At 46.8% G+C, this 20,730-nt stretch overlaps 1 protein-coding gene across 1 annotated transcript in view; it reads right to left on the bottom strand.

Moving 5' to 3' along the window:
* The window catches only part of SUPT16H (SPT16 homolog, facilitates chromatin remodeling subunit), a 3,088,153-nt gene that overhangs the window by 1,600,101 nt on the left and 1,467,322 nt on the right, over nt 1–20,730 (bottom strand). Inside the window, exon 10 of the mRNA XM_044058195.1 lies at nt 15,394–15,459. Within this exon, the coding sequence (XP_043914130.1) occupies nt 15,394–15,459 (66 nt within the window). The remainder of the gene's footprint in view (nt 1–15,393; nt 15,460–20,730) is intronic.

The following is a 20,730-nucleotide window of genomic DNA, read 5'->3' as shown; positions in this document are numbered from 1 at the left end:
CTTAGCTTTAGGTGCTCGAGCTCGATCAAGTGATGCGAACGCTGCAGCGGCAAACTAGATCTGAGGTAAAGGCAGAGGGGGATTGTGGGAGTTAGGTTAGTCTCGAGCTTCTTCTCGATGCAGAGCTTGCAAGCGGCCGACACGGAGCCGAGGATCGGCTCCGAACCCAGGTGTAAGAACAAACGGCGAGATCGAACACTCTCACATTTAACTTTTACTGACATTGGTAAGGAGCAAGAAAAAGTTTCCCCAACGAGGTACTTAGCTTTTAGTTGAAGACTTCGGTTCTGAAACTCGAACACGAAAATTTCAAGAGTCAGCCGACCAGCACTTGCGAACTGCTTCGGGCACCGCGCGGCAAGAAAGACTGATGTAATGGTGTCTGCTGCATGTTTTATATCCCTGATGACCTGACGTCATGGAAGGGACAGCAACCGACACAGGACCCAAGACTTTGTTAATCAGGCCAACTGAGGGCAACCTGACAGCAGATTACCCAAATGTAATGACTGCAACAGTGAAACACGAACATCAATAAATTTTTGTTTCAGGTGCTGGATGTTAAAGGAAGGAATGAGATTAGGTGATATGGTGAATAAGACTGAGCATTGTGAGGCACATTGGATCTTAAGATTAAGCGCGCATAAGGGATCTGGTCTAAATATGTTCCCCCTGATGCCAGAATTGAAAGGGAGATCATTAAGGAAGTAACATATATGCAGTTAGTCGGTGACTACTTTGTACTGGTCATCAAATTTGAGATTTCTGCTGCTGTATCTCTGAGCCACTTAGATAACGTAACCTAAGAAACTGATTTACCCATGGAAAGAACAGAAAAGGTAACAAATAACTGGTCCGACTTCCCGAAATCTTTAGTTCTGTTGAAGAAAAAACGCTATATTCTGTGGACATCCAATACATGTAAGCAGTGCTTCCATTTCTTAGAAAAACTAGGGAAGAACACATACACTCAATGGACTGATTAATGTTAGTCTCAAACAACCACTGGAAGAAAGGATGGATTGCTTCTCAGTGATACCCTGTCTTTATGAAAAATCAAGTACGGAGGTTTTGATGATGATGCAGGAGTCTTGGAAATCCTCCTAGTGGATGTAATAGCCATTAGGAAAATGTTGTTCCATGAAAGACTCTTCAAATCACAGGTAACAGCCAGCTCAAAGGGGAGTTGGGTCATGGACTGCAAAACGATCCCAGGGAATGACAGGCTCCCTTATAAGGTGCGTTTAACCTTAAAGTTTCCTTTAGAAAGGCCTTGAACAACCTATGTAAAATTAAAACCATTATGGAGATTAGAAATGGCAGCAAGCTGAACCCTGACAGCAGAAGCACCTTGTCTGAACAGCAATTGAAGAAATTCAAAATCTCTTCAAAGTTAAGGAAGGATCAAGTTTGTTAGCATGTGTCCATTAAGAAAATCTTTTCAATTTGCTGAGGTAGAGTTTCCTTGGTGAAGATTTATGGGAAGCTAGCAAAATGTTTCAAAAAGGGGAATATAAATTATTTTGCCTGGCAATCAACAGAACAGGAGTAAATAAGCTCAGGTTGGGGTGAACTAGTCCTAGAGGATGGGATTGGAAATCTGGATTCATGCGCAGAGTCTATGGATGGTGAAGCATGCAAGGCCAAAGGAAAGGGGAACCAAACTTGTCGAGGCCAAAACGGGGCAATGAGAATAGCTCTGCTCTTCAACCTTATGGCCCTCTTAATGAAAAGGGTTATCAGAGGAGCGGGAGAACGGCATAGCCCCCAGGGCCAGTCTTGGAGGATAGCATTCCTCGGGAACTCCCACTAAGGGAGGATTAGGAAGTAGCAGCTGCTACACTTGTTCGGTGGGGATGCAAATAGATCACAGCAAGGATGGCCTCAGCGACAGAAAATCTTTTCTCCTCTGGGACTGAGACCACTCGTGAGGCAAGAGGATGCATCTGCTCAGTTTTTTCACTATCATGATCGATCTACCCGGGATGCACACTGCTACCATAAAACAGAAGAGATATTGCCCATTGCCACACTCAGAGCTTCGAGACCGGGGGTAGGGGGGTGGGGGGGGTAAGAGTTGGTTCCACCTTGCCTGTTGATGTACCAGACTACTGACTTGTTGCCTGACTGAACTGCAACAGTTCCTACAGGGAGGACAGTCTGAAAGGCTTGCAACACTAAGAACACTGCCCTCAGTTCCAGAACACTGATATGCAGACTGGCCTCTATAGGGAACCAAGTGCCTTGAACAGCCCCTTCCGATGAAAATGCCCCAGCCCCACCCAATCTGGGAGGCATCCATGGTCACTATGGCCTGGGGAAGAGGAGAAAAATGGCCAAGCCCAGAAGAATTTCCTTGGGTTCCATCCACCAAGGTAAATCAGTCTTGCAACAATTGGTGTTTCAGATGCAATGAGACAGAGGATGAGCAAGGATGGACCACTGGGCAGAGAGAAGCCACTGTAGGATTCTCATGTGGAATCCTGCTAGCGGTACTAATTTGATGGCTGTCGCCATTGATCCCAGTGCCTGTAAAACTAGTAATGCAGGAACATTGTCGTTGGAAAGAATCATGTCTATCTGTGATATTTTCTGCAGTCTGAATAGGAAGAGAGGCTATGCAAGAGGTTGTATTCAAGTTGGCTCCAATGAATTCCAGTTGTTGGGTGGGACTTAGCTGAGATTTGATGAGATTGACCGATAGCCCTATGTCAGAGCAAGTGTGTAGGGTGAAATCCTGTGTCAGTTCGAATAGATGCCTGGTGGGTGAGGTAAGGAGCTAGTCCAGATATGGAAATACCCAGAATCCATGCGGTCTCATGTGAGCTGCTACCACTGCCATACATTCGATGAACACCGGGGGGAGGGAGGCTGTGGTGAGACCAAAGGGCAGGGCTCGAAACCGATGACTGGCCCCCAGCTGGAAGCAGAACCACCTCCTGGAGCTCTTGTTCATTTTTATGTGGCAATACACATCCTGGAGGTCTACAGAGCACATCCAATAGTCGTTCACTAAGAAGGGAAAAATAGGCTGAACTGTGACCATCCAGAATTTTGTTTGTTGAACAAACTTGTTTAAAATGCCAAGATCCAAAATTGGTCTCCTGACCCATCTTTTTTGGCACCAAAAAGAACCCACAGTAGAATCTGGATCCTATCTGGTCTAGCAGTACTTCTTGGATGAATTTTTCTAGCAGCTTTTGAGCTTCCAGAGCCACCTGATCCCTCTGACTGGGTGGAACATCGGGGATCCTTCTTCCTGGTTTTGGGGTCAGTTGGAATAGAATACATCTGGTAATGATCCTTAGCACCCAAGCATCTGTGGTCATCTTTTGCCATGTCAGTGGGCGCAAGGATAGTCTTCACCCGAGTGCCTCCAGAGGAAAACAATCGGGCCTTCTTCAGGAGCGCTGGTAAGGTTTCCCTGAGAAAATCTCTGGAACCCTGATTTTGTGGGCCACCTCTGCTGCGTGGACAGTAGTTTCCATTACAGCTCCCACCTTTGTCCCAAGAGGAGTCACTACCACGTGTGTCCTGGAAAGCTCCTTGGGTTTTCTTGAATCGCACTTTCCTGCATCTCTGGTTCCTGGACTAACACAGAGGAGCAGAAAAAGATACGCACACGGCAAAAAGGTTTTTCCATCTTTTTCATACCTGGCTAAAATATATTTTGTTTAAGGGTCAAAAAGGGAAGCTCCATCAAATGGAGCATTGACGAAGACTTGAATGGCTCCACAAACTCGCAGAGGCACATCCAGGCATGCCTCCTTATTGCTACATCTGAACCCACTGATCTAGTTGTCCCTTTGGCTGCAAGCGCAATGAGCCTCATGTTCAAGTTAGAGATAGAGACAGACTCCCAAGGTGGGAGGCTACATTATCTTGCATCTTAGAGAAAGCTCCTGTGTGGGTACCAGAGAGCACCTTAACTAGAACCCTCTGAAATCTATTGGAGTGCCAAAAGGTTCCGTGACCATAAGGTGACGGTCGAAAAAGCATAGCCCTGCTTCCCAAATTTGTCCATTGCCCAAGACTCTGTTAGGGGGACGAACAGTGGAATTTTCTTTTGCCAGTTGCATCTTGGTCAATGCTGGTCTTCCAGAGCTAAATGTGTTTTACCTGGTCTCCTGGGGATTGGTTCTATGTAATCAGGGGCCTTCCAAGCCTGGTGGGCGATCAGTTTGATAAGATCAACAGTCAGTGGGGTAACGCAAGAGGTAGATGGCCGAGCACCAAATGCTTGCAGGTACACAGACTGACGATGGGTCTTAGAGCTTCGAACCACCCCTCTGCTTTAATATTTCAAGAAGGTCTCCAGAGATGTCTTTTGGGGGTGACTGGAGCAACCATCCCAGTCATCAAAATCAGATTCTTCTGTGAAAGGCTCCTCCAGGGAATCCAGGTGTTTCCTCTTACACAACCTCTACTGAGGCACATCCTCAGTGGGAGCTTCTGTAGAGGACTCTAAAGAGGTAAGGCCTTGTACAGGGTTATCCTGCAGTGCCAGTGCTCACTGTGCAGGTGTGAAGGTTGGTGGAAGCTCTGGACCAGAGGGAGTCCCAAGGAAAGGCTCCAAAACGGGAAGAGACTAGCTGCAAACCCACAGAGGGCAAGGAACCCTCCATAACTTGAAAGGCAGGCCCGCAAAGAAAAATGGGAGCCCAGCACCAAGAAACACAACCTTGGAACCATGGTCCCACCCCGTGCCGAGGAAACTGCCATCAAGGTTGGAGCAGAGAAAGAGCCCACAGACTGTCATGAGGCTACAACCCCAGGAGTCCATTGGTTCCGAAGCAACCGAGGACATGAACTCAAGGCAGAGATTGGAACCAAAGACATGAGAGCGGTCAGCACCAGGGCAGTGGGAATCCAGGAAGTTGGAGCAGAGGTCTCTAAAGCCACAGTGGTTAGAAGAGGAATTTCTGGTGAAGACCTGGGAAAAAGAGGACTATCTCCAGTAGGGAGTGAAGCTTGGAAAGTGGAGACCCCTTGCCACTAGGAGCTGATCCTACCAACCTCACAACATTGACTTCCAGACACCTGGAGGACCATACAGACAAGGCTGAAGGAGATTCTGGCCTCTCCAAGAAGGGACTAAAAAAGTTGCTCCATGAAATGGTTGAGTGGAAGGGAGCATCTGGTTCTGGGAACTGAAAGGAACCATGGTTCCTGGGCGATGCATGTTGGGGAGGGAAAGTACAGTTGTGTACACTACCAGAAATGTAGATGTTTGAGTGTATTCATTGTTGCAGTCATCACACTTGGGTTATCAGCCTGCAGGTAAGCCCTCAGTCGGCTCGAATACCAGAGTTTTAGGATTTCTGCATCGGATGCTGTCACTTCTTCCAGGACATCAGGTAGTCAGGGGTATTAAACAGGCAGCCGGACGCCATTACATCAGTTTTTCTTGCCTCAAATGTCAGGAGCCCCTAAATAGGAAGCTAATATATGGTGGGAACACCACCAGTAAAAAGTAAATACCAATGCCATTAGGAATGACCACAGAGAAGAGAGGTAGAAAGAGAGAAAAAGCCAGGGGGCTAGAGGGAGGGAAACCAGGACTAACAGTGAATACACTAACATCTACATTTAGTGTACACAACTGTACTATGTTCTTCATTTCACTATTACAGTCATCACACTTGGGTTGATTCACAAAGCTGAGGAAGGGTGGATGCAGTCAAGAAGCGTTAGGGCTGGCTAGTAGGCCTTGCAAGACTGTAGCAAATCCAGCTTTTGATTTAGAAAAGATTGGTAAGTGGTAATGCTTGGTGAAGGTGTGTGCAGAACTCCAGGTTGCAGCTTCCAGAATGTCCCTGGTAGGGACTCCCCTGAGAAATGCTGTAGAGGTGGAAGTAGCCCTAGTGGAATGTGGTCCGATCCCCTGTGGGGTAGGTTTGTCATGGTGCTTGTAGCAGAAATGGATGCAGTGTGCTACCCATTTGGAAATATTTTGCTTTGAATTGGCCTTAACCTCTTGCCCCTGTAGCAAAGAGGACTAGCAGCTAGTCAGACTTTCTGAAAGGTTTAGTCCTGTCAAGGTAGAACCTGAGCTGTCTGTGTACGTCCGAGTGCAAGATCCTTTCCCCTTTATTCTGAGGGTAAGGGAAGAAGGTTGGCAAATGGATGGATTGGTTTAGAGCCACACTGGACACCACCTTAGGCATAAAGGATGGGTTAGTCCTGAGGGAAACCCTGTCAGCATGGAAAATAATGAAGGGTTCCACAGCCATTAGTGCCTGTAACTCAGACACTCTTCTTGCTGAAGTTATGGCTAAAAGCAAGGCTGTTTTCAGAGAGAGAAATTTTAATTCTGCTGAAGCAGCAGGTTCAAAAGGGGGAAGCGTGAGCTTTTCCAGTACAAAGTTAAGGTCCCAGGCAAGGGTGGGTGCTCTCCTAGTGGGCCTTAAGTTATTTTCAGGAACTGTTTGAGAGGGTGAGGAAATAGAGGTGGCTCAGTATTATAATGAGCTGGGAGGGCAGAGGCATGACTCAATGGAGAAGGACAGGCCACTGTGGAGTAGCTCTGCTAGGTAATCCAGGATTAGAGGTAAGGAGGGCACTGCTGTGTCCTTCCCTTGAGACTGATTTCAAGAACAATATCTTTTCCACTTTTCAGCATAAGAATTCCTAGTACTAGGCCTCCTGGCTTCAAGAATGACGCCCAGCACCTGTTTGCTGAGGGTTGCTGGTGGGGTATTCAAGGGATAAGCCAGGCTGCAAGGTTTAGAGATTGCAATTGTGGATGTAAAATCTGTCCCTCCTACTGAGACAGCAGGGTAGGAGTCTGGTGAAGGTGCCAGGGTGGCACTGTCAGACTGCGCAACAGTGGGTACCAGTGCTAGCATGGCCAGTCTGGGGCAATAAGAATTGCCCTAGGCCTGTCCTGTTTACCTTGAGTAGTCTTCTGAGAGGAGGGCCAGAGGTGGAAAGGCATATATTGAGAGGTTTTCCCACTGAAAGGATAGGGCATCCACCTTCCAGGCCCTGCTATGAGGGTTCCTGGTGCAGAATTTGCTCAACTGGTGATTCTCAGGGGAGACCAATAGGTCCACCTCCAGTGTCCCCCACCTCTGGATCAAAAGGTGGAAGGTGTTCGGCTCCAATTTCCACTCTTGTGGGTCTAGGAGATTTCTGCTCAAGTCATCCACCAGTGAATTTTGTTTGCCTTGCAGGAATTGAGCTTGAAGATGCACTTAGTTAAGGTTGTTCCACACTATGGCTAACCTAGTGGGTAAGAATGGGTTTCCCCCTGCTTGTTTATGTACCACATAACTGTTGTCGGTTTTTATAAGCAGTTATCCTGGAAGAATTAGGTATTTAAAGGCTGTTAGGGCATTCTGTAAAGCTAGCATCTCTTTTTGATTGATGTGCAGGAGAATCTGGGCTGGGCTCCAGTGGCCCTGAATGCATTTGCCTGCCATGTGAGCCCCCCATGCATAGTCTGATGCGTCTGGTCAAAGTTTGGGCGGCGAGAGGTTGAGTGAAAAGTAGTCCCTTGTTGTGGTTGCATGCTTCTGCCTACCAAAGGAACTCTGCCCTTGGACACGGTATGATTGGAATGACTGTTTACAGGTCCTGAGAATGCTGGTACCAAAGACTTTTTTTTAAGTACCACTGAAGTTTCCTCATATGCAGTCTTGCATATGGAATTAGTAGAAAACAGGAGGCAATGAACACTAGGGCTTGCAGTATTTTTCTTACAGATAGCGGAGTTCTGGTGGCCATTTGTTTGTAGTTTGTCAGACAAACCTGTTTTCTGAAGTGAGAAATGCCATCTGGGAAGTTGTGTCCAAGCTTGCTCCCAGGAATACAATCTTTTGACTGGGCACCAGTTGCGATTTCTTTTTGTTGATGGTGTACCCCAATGAAGTGAGAAGGCTTTTTACAAATGCCAGGTGCTGAAGTAACAATTCCTGACTGTCTGAATCAGGCAATCAACCAATTATGGGAAAATCTGGATATTTCTCTGCATGCAGTATGCAATGGCAGGAGCCAGCCACTTTGTGAATACTCTCAGCGCAGTAGATAAGCCAGAGAGAAGTGCAGATAACTGATGGTGCATACAGCCTGCATTGAAACAGATATTTCCTGCAAGACTCCCTTATGCGGACGTGCAGATAAGCTTCTTTTAAGTCTAGGGTGACTAACCAGGCATCTTTGGCTTGCAAAGGGAGAAGCTGTTGCAGGGTAAACATTCTGAATTTTGGGACCACCAGAAAGGTGTTGAGAATTGATAGATCCAGGATTGGGCTCCAAAAGCCCTCTTTTCTGGGCACCAGGAAAAGTATGGAGTAGAAACCCTGCCCCCTTTGTTCTACTGGAACAGGCTGAATAGCTCTGATATTGAGCAGGGAAAGTACTTGCTTTTGAGCCTCTGCCCACTGGTTTGGAGGAAGGTCTGGAAACCTGCTTGGGGTTGGCAGTGTATGGGAGTAGAATATATACTCCCTAGGATACAATGTTTACGACCCATATGTCCAGAGTAATAGACATCCAGTTTTTTGCATGAAATTTCTTCCTAGGGGAACAAGTAATTTGGCAGGGCTGGAAGAATAATTGAAAAATCATTGTGAACTTTTTCCATAATATGCTGCTGGTACTTCAACATGTAAAACTGGTAATTCAGTGCCCTGATGGCAAGAGTTGCAGAAGTATATACCTTCTTACCCCATCTGTCTAAAGCTCTGGAATTCTTGTCTGCAGGGATAGGATTTTTTGGCTGTAGTAGCATTAATACCTTTAGGTCCCTGGGAAATGGCCTCTTTATCCCCAGTTGGATTCTTGAAGAGAAATTTGTGGGAATCAGGAACTCTGTAGTACCATCAGATTTCCTAGGGGTTGGGGGTAAAGTATCTGGAATAAAACTGGACTGCATAAAAACATCATCTACAACATCCAGGACAGGGAGTATAGCTAGAGGCCTGTGCTGAGGCAACCAAAAATTCTCTGAGTCTCTTTTTGGACTGAGGGTAGTCCTGGCATTCCAAGCGGAAATGCTCTTTTAGAAGTATGCAAGGATTCACCAAAAGAAAAATCCTCTGGAAGGGAGGCAGAGGGAATGGATTCCTCTGCATCTAAATCCCAATAAGTTGATAAAGGCATGTCCTGATAATCAGAAAGGTCAGAGTCATCGGACAATCAGAATGAAACAACTCTGTCTCAGAAGGGGAAGGCTGGCTTCCCCTAATTAAAGTAATAAGGTCTTCAGCCATTCTAAGCATTTCTTTTTATGGCATGGGAGCTTGAGCATGTGCTTTGGTCGCCGGTTTACTAAGCGTAGTGAGTACTAAGGGCCTCAGAAACTCAGTAGTTTTAGCTAAAAAAAAAAAAATAAAAAAAAAAAAAATAATAAAAAAAAAAAAGTCCTCGGTAGATCGGAATACACCCCTCAAAAGCCTGCCCCTGCCCAGTGGCTCCGGACCCATCAAGGTAGACACATCTGCAGGTTCCATAGTTGAAGAAGCATCTCCCGGCATACCGGAATCAGAATGGGTCTCAGCAGAGGCCTGCAAATCTGTAGAAGTGGGCATCAGGGGCTGAAAAGGAGCCTCACTGAGTACCGGCAGATTGGTGACCAGCTTAACGGAAGCATCTTCTGCAGTTTTGGACCTATGCGGTCTATGTTCTTTATCCTTACTTTTTTTTAAGAAGATCTGTAGCTGGATGCCTTATCGAAGCCATTTCGGAATACAGAGAACAAGAGCGGAAGAATTTACTGACAAAGATAGCCAGACAACGAATGGTTCGGGCATTTAACAAGGCAATACCGACAGCAAGGGACGTCGTGGTCTGGGCCTATACAGGTGACGCAGTAAGAATGAAAATCTCTAAGAGGTATTTGCTTTCCACAGGCAAGACAATTGTTAACTTTTTCTGACATCGGTTAGAGCAAGAAAAAAAAATCCCCAACGGGGTACTTAGCGTTAGAAAATTTCAGGATTACAAACTTAAAAATGAAAATTTCAGGTAGTGGCCGACCGGCACTTGCAAACTGCTTCTGCTTCGGGCTCCTCTTCGGCAAGGAGGACTAGTGTAGCTGTCGGTTGTCTGTTTTATACCCCTGACATCATGGAAGAAATGACAGCATCCAATGCAGAAATCCCAAGACTCTGGTATTCAGGCCGACTGAGGGATACCTGCAGGCAGACAACCCAAGTTTGATGACTGCAACAGTGAAACTCGAAGAACATCTGGTTCCATAAACACAGTCTGCACCATTGTAGATGGCACCAAAGAATGGGGGGCACTTTCAATGGTCAGCACAGAGCTGGCCAGTGCCGAAAGTGGAGGTGCAGATGTAGTCACTACTACCAGAACCAATGAAGACTGTTTTGTACATTTAACTTACATCTACCTACAGAAGCTGTGGGAATAGATGGTTTCATTTTTCTTTTTTGGGCCGGAGCCAAAGGATACGTCAGCACCAAGCGACTTCTCTTTTTTGAGGAAGATGAAGCAGAAGACTCCCAAGATTTGGCACCTGTAGACAAGACCTCTTCAAAAGTTTCAGTAGACCTTTTAAAATCAACTTGTTCTCTCTCTCGACTAGAGCACTGTTACTAAAAGCATCACAAATGTTGCACTACTGATCTAAGTGTGCCAGGCCGAAGTAATATACACAGGATACACGACTATCAGAGTTTGGCATTTTTCTGCCATAACCCTAACAGAATTTGAAACCAGTAGTTCCCTTGCTTTTTTCTGTCATACTGAAAAACCGGGATGAACAGCAGACGTAGCCACACCAAAAGCGCACACGAGTACACATGCACGCATACACGCACACACAAGGGGAAGGAAGAGAAAGGCTACCAATGATGCTACACAAAAAAAAAATAAAATGACCTGATGGTAGAGAAAAGAGATAGAAAGTACAGTCGTGTACACTTACCATAAATGTAGATGTTAAGAGTGTATTTACTGTTGCATTCATTACTTGCGGTTTATCCCGGCTGGGTGGCCCTTGGCCAACCTGAATACCAGAGTAAAGGTTTCCCTCTTGCATCGACTGTTCTGTGAGTGTAGCTGATGTCAGGTCGTCAGGGCTATAAAGGGAGGCAGCTGACACCATTACATCAGTTTTTCTTGTCCCCAAAGGGTTGGAGCCCCAGACAAGACATATACATTAGGCAAGAAAGGTGGGAGGGACACAAGACTGCAACAGTGAATACACTCAAACATCTACATTTATGTTAAGTGTACATAACTACTATGTTCAAGTTTCACTGTTGCAGTAATCACTTGTGGGAAGACTCCCCAAAGCTGAGGAAGTGGGTGGAGGAAAGCTGTACAAATTATGGGGATGCTAGCATGCCCTGCAGGATTGCAGATGCAGCAAATCCTGCCCTTGTTTTGGAGAATGTAGCTAGCTGGTAGTGCTTAGTGAAAGTAGCAGCTTCCAGAATTTCCTTGGTAGGAACCCCCCTCAGAAAGGCTGTGGAGGTGCAGGCTGCTCTTGTGGAATGGGATCCGATGGATTTGGGAGGACCCTTTCCATGGAAGGTGTTGCAGAAATGTATGCAATGAGAGAGCCATTTGGAAATGGTCTGCTTAGTAATAAGTTTCCCCTCGGTCCCAGAGGTGAACAAAATCAGGAGTTGGCCAGTTTTTCTGATTGATCTGGTCCTGTCAAGGTAAAATCTCAACTGCCTGCACATCCAAGCTATGCAGCATTCTCTCCCCTCTGTTGGTTTAGGAAATAAAGTAGGCAGGTGTATGACCTGGTTAAAGGTTACCTCAGAGACCACCTTAGGCATAAAGGAAGGGTTGGTTTCTTAGAAAGACCCTGTCCGCATGGAAGATGAAGGGTTCAGTAGTCATAGCCTATAAGTCAGACACCCTCCTAACAGAAGCGATGGCTAGTAAAAGGGCAGCTTTCCAAGAGAGGTATTTGAGATCTGCTGAGGAAGCTGGCTCGAAAAGGGGGAGAGTCAGCTTTTCCAGGACAAAGTTTAGATCCCAAGCTAGTGCAGGTGGCCTCCTAGGTGGCCTGATGTGAGCCAGGCCGCTGAGGAACTGCTTCAAGAGATGTTGAGAGAATAAAGGCTAATCCGCCTGGATGTAGGCTGAGAAATCCAAAGCATGAATCTTGATAGAGGAGTAAGAAACCCTAATGAAGGAGGTCTGGCACGTAGTCCAGGACCAGGGATAAAGAGGCTGTAGTGCTGGAAACGCCCCTGCTGGAGCACCACCAGGTGAATCTCCTCCACTTAGAAGAATAAGATTTCCTGGTGTTGGGTCTACGAGCCTCCTTAATGTCTAAAAACTGATTGCTGAGGGTCTTCAAGCCTCCTTAATATTGTCCAACACCTGACTGCTGTGGACTGAAGAGCTATCTGCTAGGGAGTCATCAAGAGTCCCTGGAGAAGGAAGTGGACTTGGAACTCCGCCGTCTTGGAGCAGCACTGGACCACTGCCTAGTTCTTTGTTGGCTGTGTGCCTGCGGCCTACGGGTTCTGTCCCTGCGTCCCTTTACCTGCATTAGCTTTGCTTGAGAGGGAAAGGATCAGTGCTTAGTAGGGAAGTTTCTACTGAACATGGGTGGTTGCACTTGCAAAAAGTCCTTGACAGTCTGCATGAATTTGGCTTTGTCCTCCCATTTTCTTGATGACCTGTTCGGCCTTGGGGCCAAACAACTGTTCCTTATCCAGAGAGGCATCTAATGGCTTGGATTTTACCTGGTCAGGTAAAGGTTGCTCCCTTAACTAGGCATGCCTTCTGATAACTGATCCTGTTGCTGCAGCCCTGGTAAAGTCTTCTAAGGCATCAAAACCAGAAAGCAAGGAGTGTTTTGTTACCCGAGAGCTAGACTGTATGAGGTCTGTTAATTCTCTGGTAGTGCTGCTTTCAGGCAAGGCAGATATTTTCTGTGTAATTAGTTACAGCCCATTCTGCTGAAATGTTATCATATGAAATTGACAATTTAATGCCCTCACAACTAAAGTGGCTGAAGTGTAAATCTTTTTACCCATCCTGTCTAAAGCTCTGCTTTCCTTGTCAGCTGGGATGGGGTTTTTAGGAGAGCTAGCCCTAGCTTCCTTAGGGCCTTGAATAATTACTTCAATGTCTGCAGTGGGGGTTTTAAAAAGGTATTTGCGTAAGTCTTGCTCCCTGTAGTATCCATCAGGTTTCCAGGGTGCTGGAGAGAGAAAATCTGGAGAGGGGGCAGATTCTAGGAAAACATCCTCTACAACACTGAAGATAGGAGGAATGGCCTGAGGCTTATGAGGCAAATCAAGAAATTCCACTAAATCTCTTTTTGACTGGGGGTAGTCCTGGGCCTCGCACTGAGAATGTTCTTTAAGGGTATTAAGGGTTTCCCCCAAAGGAAAGGTCCTCAGGGGGACAGGCAGACAGAATGGGGTCTCAGAGTCCTCAAATGCTAACGGTTGGTCTTCCATGTCAAACTCCACTAGAACAGAATCAACTGATTCCTGGTCAGTGAGGACCTCAGGGGAGGTGTCTTTCTTTTGGCTGGTGTAGGAGGGTGGGGGTGGTTACCCCTGATCAGAGTCATCAGGTCTTCTGCAATTCTGAGCAACTGCAGAGACTGGCTAGTAGATTGGTGGCTGGGGCCCTGGGAAGGGACCTTTTTGAGGGTAGATTTGGGCTTGGGCCTTGCTGGGTCAGAAGCCTTATACGGAGTTAATTTGACCAGTGGCACTGTCGGTCTAATCCTGACTTCAAATGTCGCAGAGGTCTCAGCAGAAGCTGGTGCCTGCAGAGCTTCGGACCCAACCACGAGGTAAAAGCAGCATCCCGGCAGGAGGAGGTTCATCCGGCGGTGTACCGGACTCCGAACGGGTCTCGTTAGAGGCCTGCAACAGTTCGTTGCCTGGCGTCAGGGGCTGCGAAGGCACCTCACTGAGTTCAGTTGTAGCCTTGCTTTGAGTAAAGGTTGACTGTTGTCCGGAGTTGTCAGATGGCCTAACTTTTAGAGGCCTATCCATATCTTTGTCCTTTTTTCCCTAGGCAAGTCAGAAACTGAGAAACAGACGCCATTTTGCTTTGCTAGAAAGACAGACTAAAATGCCTCGCTACAATATCAGCTTTTCTTCTAATAGTAGGAGCATTAAAGAGGGCACAGGATTGACACCCTGAAACGTCATGGTCTGGGCCTAAACAAGTGATGCAGAGAGAATGGAAGTCTCTGTGTGGGATCTGCTTTCCACAACTGAGACTGTTAACTTTCTCTGACATCAGTTTAAGGCAAGAAAAGATTTCCCAACGGGGTCCTTAGCTTTAGACTGTTGTCGTCACTCTGGCAACGGCCGACCAATGCACTTGCAAAACTGCTGCTTCTGCTTTGGGCTCCACAGCAAGAAAGACTGAAGTAATGGCGTCGACTGCCTCCCTTTATAGCTCTGGGGACATGACATCAGCCCCGCTGACAGAACAGCCAGTGCAGGAGGGAAACCTTTACTCTGGTGGTCGGGCCAGCCGAGGACAACCCAGCAGGGATAACCCACAAAAGATGACTGCAACAGTGAAACACTAACATCTGCCAGCAATGGTAGGACAGATATACAACGGTACGAAGAAAAAAACTCACAACAAATGAAGATTAAATGGAGAAAGAGTACCATAAGGTATACAAGTAAACTAATTGGGTAGGGGAAGAAATTTAGAAATAGAACTGGAATAAACTAATTTTTTACTTAGCTCAAGGAGAGTTTGACTGATGCGTCTTCATGACAAGAGCAACAAACAACATGGGAGAGAATTAAAGAGGTGTTCTGGGCAGGAACTTGGCTCAGGAGATTTTTGACTTGCGTGAGTTATTGTAACAGCAGAGCCAGTTTCGAGACTCAGAATGGCGTCCCATCAGTCAAGGATAAATGAAGACTGACATCAGATAAAACACTGGATCCAATTTCACATCAAAATGCAGCTGCCTGCAGCTAGACACTGGCAAGAAGAAAGTTAACATAAATGGAACGACATATAACCCAACTATAAAAAGCACAGAATTTAAAACATTGAGGCATTCAAGCTCAAGGACTTTATTTCACATGCGCAAGGCATTAAGTTGTCTAACTCTGACTCCATTACCACAAAAACAACAAGGGAAGACACCTGAAAAACAAATTTCCGGGTTATCATATGTGTTTCTACCAAAAGTTATGAGTATGGAAACAAAGTAATAGCCATTCAACAGGTTGCTGCTGAACATTCTTTTTTGACCAGCTGAAAGGGTAATGAAATTAGGAAAACGTAAAGGGCCACCAATAACTGCTATAGATTAGAAAGATAAATAAGCTAATCAAATGACTTGAAAACACAATAAGTGCAACTAAAAGACCTGTATGAAACGGCAGCAAAAATACCTTAAGAAATCACATGCATTTAAACAGTAGATTTACACAGATGTATCTATTTAGAACTTCTTACCTTAAGAAAAATCCCAATATTCTTCACCTTCTTCTTAACTGGTGTTAAAACAGTAGCAGGTCCCTCCTAAAGAGGACAGAAATGACGGGGGAAAAAAAACAAGTAAACTACATAAAATGCATGTTAATGTATACAGAACTCAAGTCTGACTTGAATGAATAGCAACACTGAATGTAAACACTGGTATACAATTCTTAACAGATGCTCAAACGTAGTCAACCTATATTATTTCTACGAAGCACACCTGTGTGCAACTATACCTGCCAGCAGATCTTTGATGGCTGTTGACTGGATTAGTAAATACAATGTGGCTTTTACCTGCCATATTCAGGTGCTCTTATTGCCAAAGATGAGAAAAGTACAGTTGTGTACCTACCATAAATGTAGATGTTACAGTGTATTCACTGTTGCAGTCATTACACATGGGTTATCGTGCTGGCAGGCTACCCACAGTCGGCCTGAATTCCAAAGTCCTGGTCCGGCATCGGTTGCCGTCGCCTATTCCCTGACATCAGTGCGCCAGGGGTATAAAAGATGCAGCAGATGCCATTTTCTTCAGTTTTTCTTGCCCCAGATGTCAGGTGCCCCCAAAAGGGTAGGCGGTACAAATTATGAACATAAAAAAAGCATGCACATAACCTTCATCTACAAGCAAATACACCACATAGGTTGTACAGAATAGAGAGGTACAGATAAGTCCCAGCAAAGAAAAAGGGGGAAGGTGGGAGGGTAACCTGGACTGCAACAGTGAATACACTAACATCTACATTTATGGTAGGTACACAACTGTACTACATTAATAGTGTTTTACTGTTGCAGTCATTACACTTGGGTTGAATCCCAAAGCTGAGGTTGGGTGGCTAAGAGGCCCTGAAGAACTGCAGTGGCAAAGCCTGCTCTGGATTTAGAGTAGAGAGGTAAATGGTAGTGCTTTGTAAAAGTCTGCACCAAAGTCCATGTTGCAGCCTCCAAAATATCCTTGGTTGGTACTCCTCTGAGGAAGGCTGAAGTAGCTGCTGCTCTGGTAGAATGTGGCGTAATGCCCTTGGGCACAGATCTGCCATGTTGTGAATAGCAGAAACAAATGCAGTGGCCTATGCATTTTGAAATAGTCTGCTTTGAAATGGCTTTTCCTTGGGAACTTGCAGCATATGCCACTAAGAGTTGCTCAGTCTTTTTGAAGGCTTTAGTCTTGTCCAAGTAAAAGCGTAGCTGTGTATGTCCAAACTATGCAGAAGTCTCTCCCCCTTATTCTGTGGGTTTGGATAAAAGGTAGGCAAATGTACGGTTTGGTTAAGAGCCACGCTGGACACTACCTTAGGCATAAATGTGTGGTTTGTCCATAGTGAAACCCTGTCCTGACAGAAAATAAAAAGTTCTGTACTCACCATAACGTTCCATCTGAGTAGATACTTCATTTGTTTGCAACCTGTGGGTAGTTGGATCCGACCTCGGATCCGAACCGGCAGCTTTCCAAGCTCCAAGATGCGAGCTCCTAGCTCCTCCCCCCTACCCACAATCCCTTGCTACCAACCACATTACCTCAGATCGGTTATTTTGCCCTATAGGCTAAAGACGGAGAAAAATCTCCAAAGTAACAATACCTTACCGAGGTTCGGGGGATGGCAGGGGGGGTTGGTTGCAGACAAATGAAGTATCTATTCAGATGGAACGTTATGGTGAGTACATAACTTCTTTATCTGAAGTAGTTACTTCATTTGATCTGCAACCTGTGGGACAGAGTCCCCAGCTTACCTAAGACCCTGGGTGGTCGCTACGGAAGGATATTCCGAAGCACCGTGGAGCCAAAGGAAGCCCTACTTCTGGAAATCATGTCCAGTTTGTAATGAGAAATGAACGTGTGGGAAGAGGACCAGGTAGCTGCTGAACAAATATAGTCTACCGGAACTCTAGACCAAAAAGCCGTCGAGGTAGCCACAGATCTAGTAGAATGCGCACGCACACCAACCGGAGCTGGCTTCCCAGATGAAGTGTATCCATGTCTAATACACTGAGAGATCCAATTTGTCACTGTCACCTTAGAAATTGGTTTCCCATGGCTGACTTAGCATAAGAAACAAACTGGTCTGACTTGCGAAAATCTTTAGTCCTATGCAAGTAAAAACGTAGTTGTTTGTGCAATGTGTATTCACCCTTGTTTTGGAAATTCGGGAATAAAACAGGAAGATTAATAGACTGATTAATGTTGGCCTCTGTGGCTACCTTAGGCAGAAAGGAAGGATTAGTCCTGAGGGCCACTCTATCCTTGTGAAAAATAAGGTATGGATGCTTAATGCACAGAGCTTGTAATTCTGAGACTCATTTGGCTGAAGTAATAGCGACCAAAAAGGCCGTTTTCCAAGAGAAGAATTTCAATGGCACTGAGGCCGCCGGCTCGAAAGGTTGTCTTGTTAATGCTTGTAAGATCAAGGTAAGATCCCATGGAGGAACTGCCGGCTTAATAGGGGGCTTTAAAAGAAACATGCCTTTTAAGAAGGTCTTGCATATTTTGGCTGACGCCAAGGAATCTACGCCATCCCCCACGTGATAATGAGAGATGGCTGCTAGCTGGACCTTAACGGTGGACGCACTAGCTCCTTGTCTAAAAAGAAAGGACAGGAAGTCCAGGATAGTGGGAATAGGAACCGTAAAGGGATCCAATTCCTTCTCCTTTGCCCAGATGGGAAAGCGTTTCCATTTACTGTTGTAGAGCTTTCTGGTGGATGGCTTATGAGCTGCCACTAGAATGGCCTTAACAGGGGACGAGATACCGGGAGTCCTAGCCATTAATGGAACTGGATCAACCAAGCCGTAAGCCGGAGATTGACCAGGATCGGAGTGTGGCATCTCGTCAGATGCGAGATTAGGTCTGGTCTGGGGTCCAGAATCCATGGGGGAGCCACACTGTGAGACTGCAGAAAGGGGAACCAGATTTGTCGAGGCCAGAATGGGGCTATGAGAATTACTCTGCTCCCCAACCGACAGGCTTTCTGGATGAATTTCATCATCAGAGGAAGAGGAGGATACGCATAAAGGAGACCGGGCGGCCAAGCATGAACCAGAGCGTCCCTGGGGGATTCCCCTCTGGGGGGAACTATCGCAAAGTAATCTCTGCATTTTGTGTTTAGGGGAGAAGCGAAAAGGTCACAGCGAGGTTAACCCCACTTGAGGAATACCTGCTTCGCGACAGGATTCAGAAACCACTCGAACGGGCTGAGGAATACCCGACTTAACTTGTCCGCTAATATGTTGGACCGTCCCGGAATGTGCGCTGCTATCCGAAAACGGTTGGTGGAAATCGCCCATTCCCACACTCTCACGGCTTCTCGACACAGGGGGTAAGATCTGGTCCCTCCCTGTTTGTTTATATACCAGACAACGGACATATTGTCCATCTGGATTGCAATAGTCCCCAGAGGAAGAAGGTGATGAAGAGCTTGCAACGCCAAAAGCACTGCCCTCATCTCTAGAACGTTGATATGCAATGCAGTCTCTAGAGGAGTCCATGTGCCTTGGATGGAGTTGCCTGCATAATGCCCGCCCCACCCGAGGCAAGAAGCGTCCGTGGTCAACGTGGCTTTGACTGGGGGAATCACAAAGGGTCTCCCCCCTTCGAGTTCCTGAGCCTGTAACCACCAAAGAAGGGAGTGTCTGCACGCCCTGCTCAGGGGAATCGGCATGTCTAAGGGATGGACCGATAGTGACCACTGGACCTGGAGAGTCCACTGTAACACTCGCATTCGCAGACGGGCATGAAGAGAAAGGCCGATCGCTGCTGACAGACCCTAGCGCCCTCAGGACCAATTCTGCTGGAGGAGCGAGGCTCTGAAGAATGTCTGAGATTTGGAGAGACAAATTGTTCAGCCCGACAGGTGTAAGAAACACTTTGGAGATCCGAGTATCCAACCTGGCCCCTATGAAATCTAGGGCTTGAGTGGGGCACAGGCAGGATTTCTTTAGATTCACTGAAATGCCCAAACAACGGGCCAGAGAGAGGGCGTAATCTCTCGCCACAACCAGTAGATGCCTGCTGGGGGCGGTGAGGAGCCAGTCGTCTATGTAAGGGAACACCTGAATGCCCTGGAGTCTCAGGTGGGCTGCAACCACTGCCATGACTTTGGTAAACACTCTGGGGGCTGAGGTTAGGCCAAATGGAAGAACCCTGAACTGATAATGACTGGCTCCTAGCCGGAAGCGGAGGAACCTCCTGGATCGTCTGTCCATTAGTATATGGTAGTACGCATCTTTGAGGTCTAACAAGCACATCCAGTCATTCTCCCGCAGAAGGGGGAGAATAGATTGGAGGGTGACCATCCGGAACTTTTCCTTGGGTATGAACAGGTTCAGGGACGAGAGGTCTAGGATGGGTCTGAGGTCCCCCGTTTTCTTTGGCACCAAGAAGAACCTGGAGTAATAACCCAATCCGGACTGATCTGGGGGGGACGGGCTGGATGGCTCTTTCTTAGCAACTCTGAAATTTCCAGAGCTGCTGACTCCCTCTGATGGGGTGGAACATCGGGGAGACGTTTGGGTGGGGAGGGTGTGAATTGTATAGTGTAACCTCTGGATATAATCCGGAGCACCCATCGATCTTTTGTAATGGACTGCCAGTTTGACAGGTGCTCCGATAATCGCCCCCCCCGACTGCCTCCAGAGAGGGACAGTCGGGCAAGCCCTCAGGGCTGTTGCGCGAGTCTGTCCGAGAAAGGTTCTTTAGACCCGAAGTTATGCGGCCCCCCTCTGCCTCTGGGCCGGCGACAAGCTTGTCCTCCTCTGCCTCTAGAGGACGAGTTGTCCACAGCAGGACAGGATTGCTGAGATTTACAGAACCACAGCTTCTTTTGCCCCCTCTGATTCCTGGAGAAGGATCTTTGGGGGTTAGAGAAGCAGACTCCGACGGCCAACAGCGTCTACCCATCCTTTTCGCTTTGGACTAGGGTGTCGCGAACTGTTGAGCCAAATAAGGCCAAACCGTCATAAGGGGCGTTCGCGAAGGACGCCTTAAAGGGTTCCGTGAAGTCACAAAGGCGGAGCCAGGAGTGACGTCGCAAGACCACTCCAGCTCCGCTAGCTCTAGTGGCTCCTTCCGTGGCATGGGAAAGAAGCCGCATAGATGTATTTGATATTGACTTTAGAGTGGCCATTCGAGTCTCAAAAACCTTTTTGTCTGGGACCGACATGGACTCCGGAGGGGCTGCAGCGTATTCCTTAATTAAGTCACGCTGTAGCCTAATGGTGTGTGCCATGTAGTTCATGTAGTTTATGGCAAAGGTCGCTGAAGCAAACATCCGCTTCCCAATACGGTCCAATGCCCGGGACTCCTTGTCTGGCGGATGG

The sequence above is a fragment of the Protopterus annectens genome, chromosome 16.part0 (assembly GCF_019279795.1).
Source record: "Protopterus annectens isolate FY-2018-M chromosome 16.part0, PAN1.0, whole genome shotgun sequence".
Lineage (NCBI taxonomy): Eukaryota > Metazoa > Chordata > Ceratodontiformes > Protopteridae > Protopterus > Protopterus annectens.
Note: the sequence above shows the minus strand (reverse complement) of the source record. Positions and strands in the feature narration are given on the sequence as shown.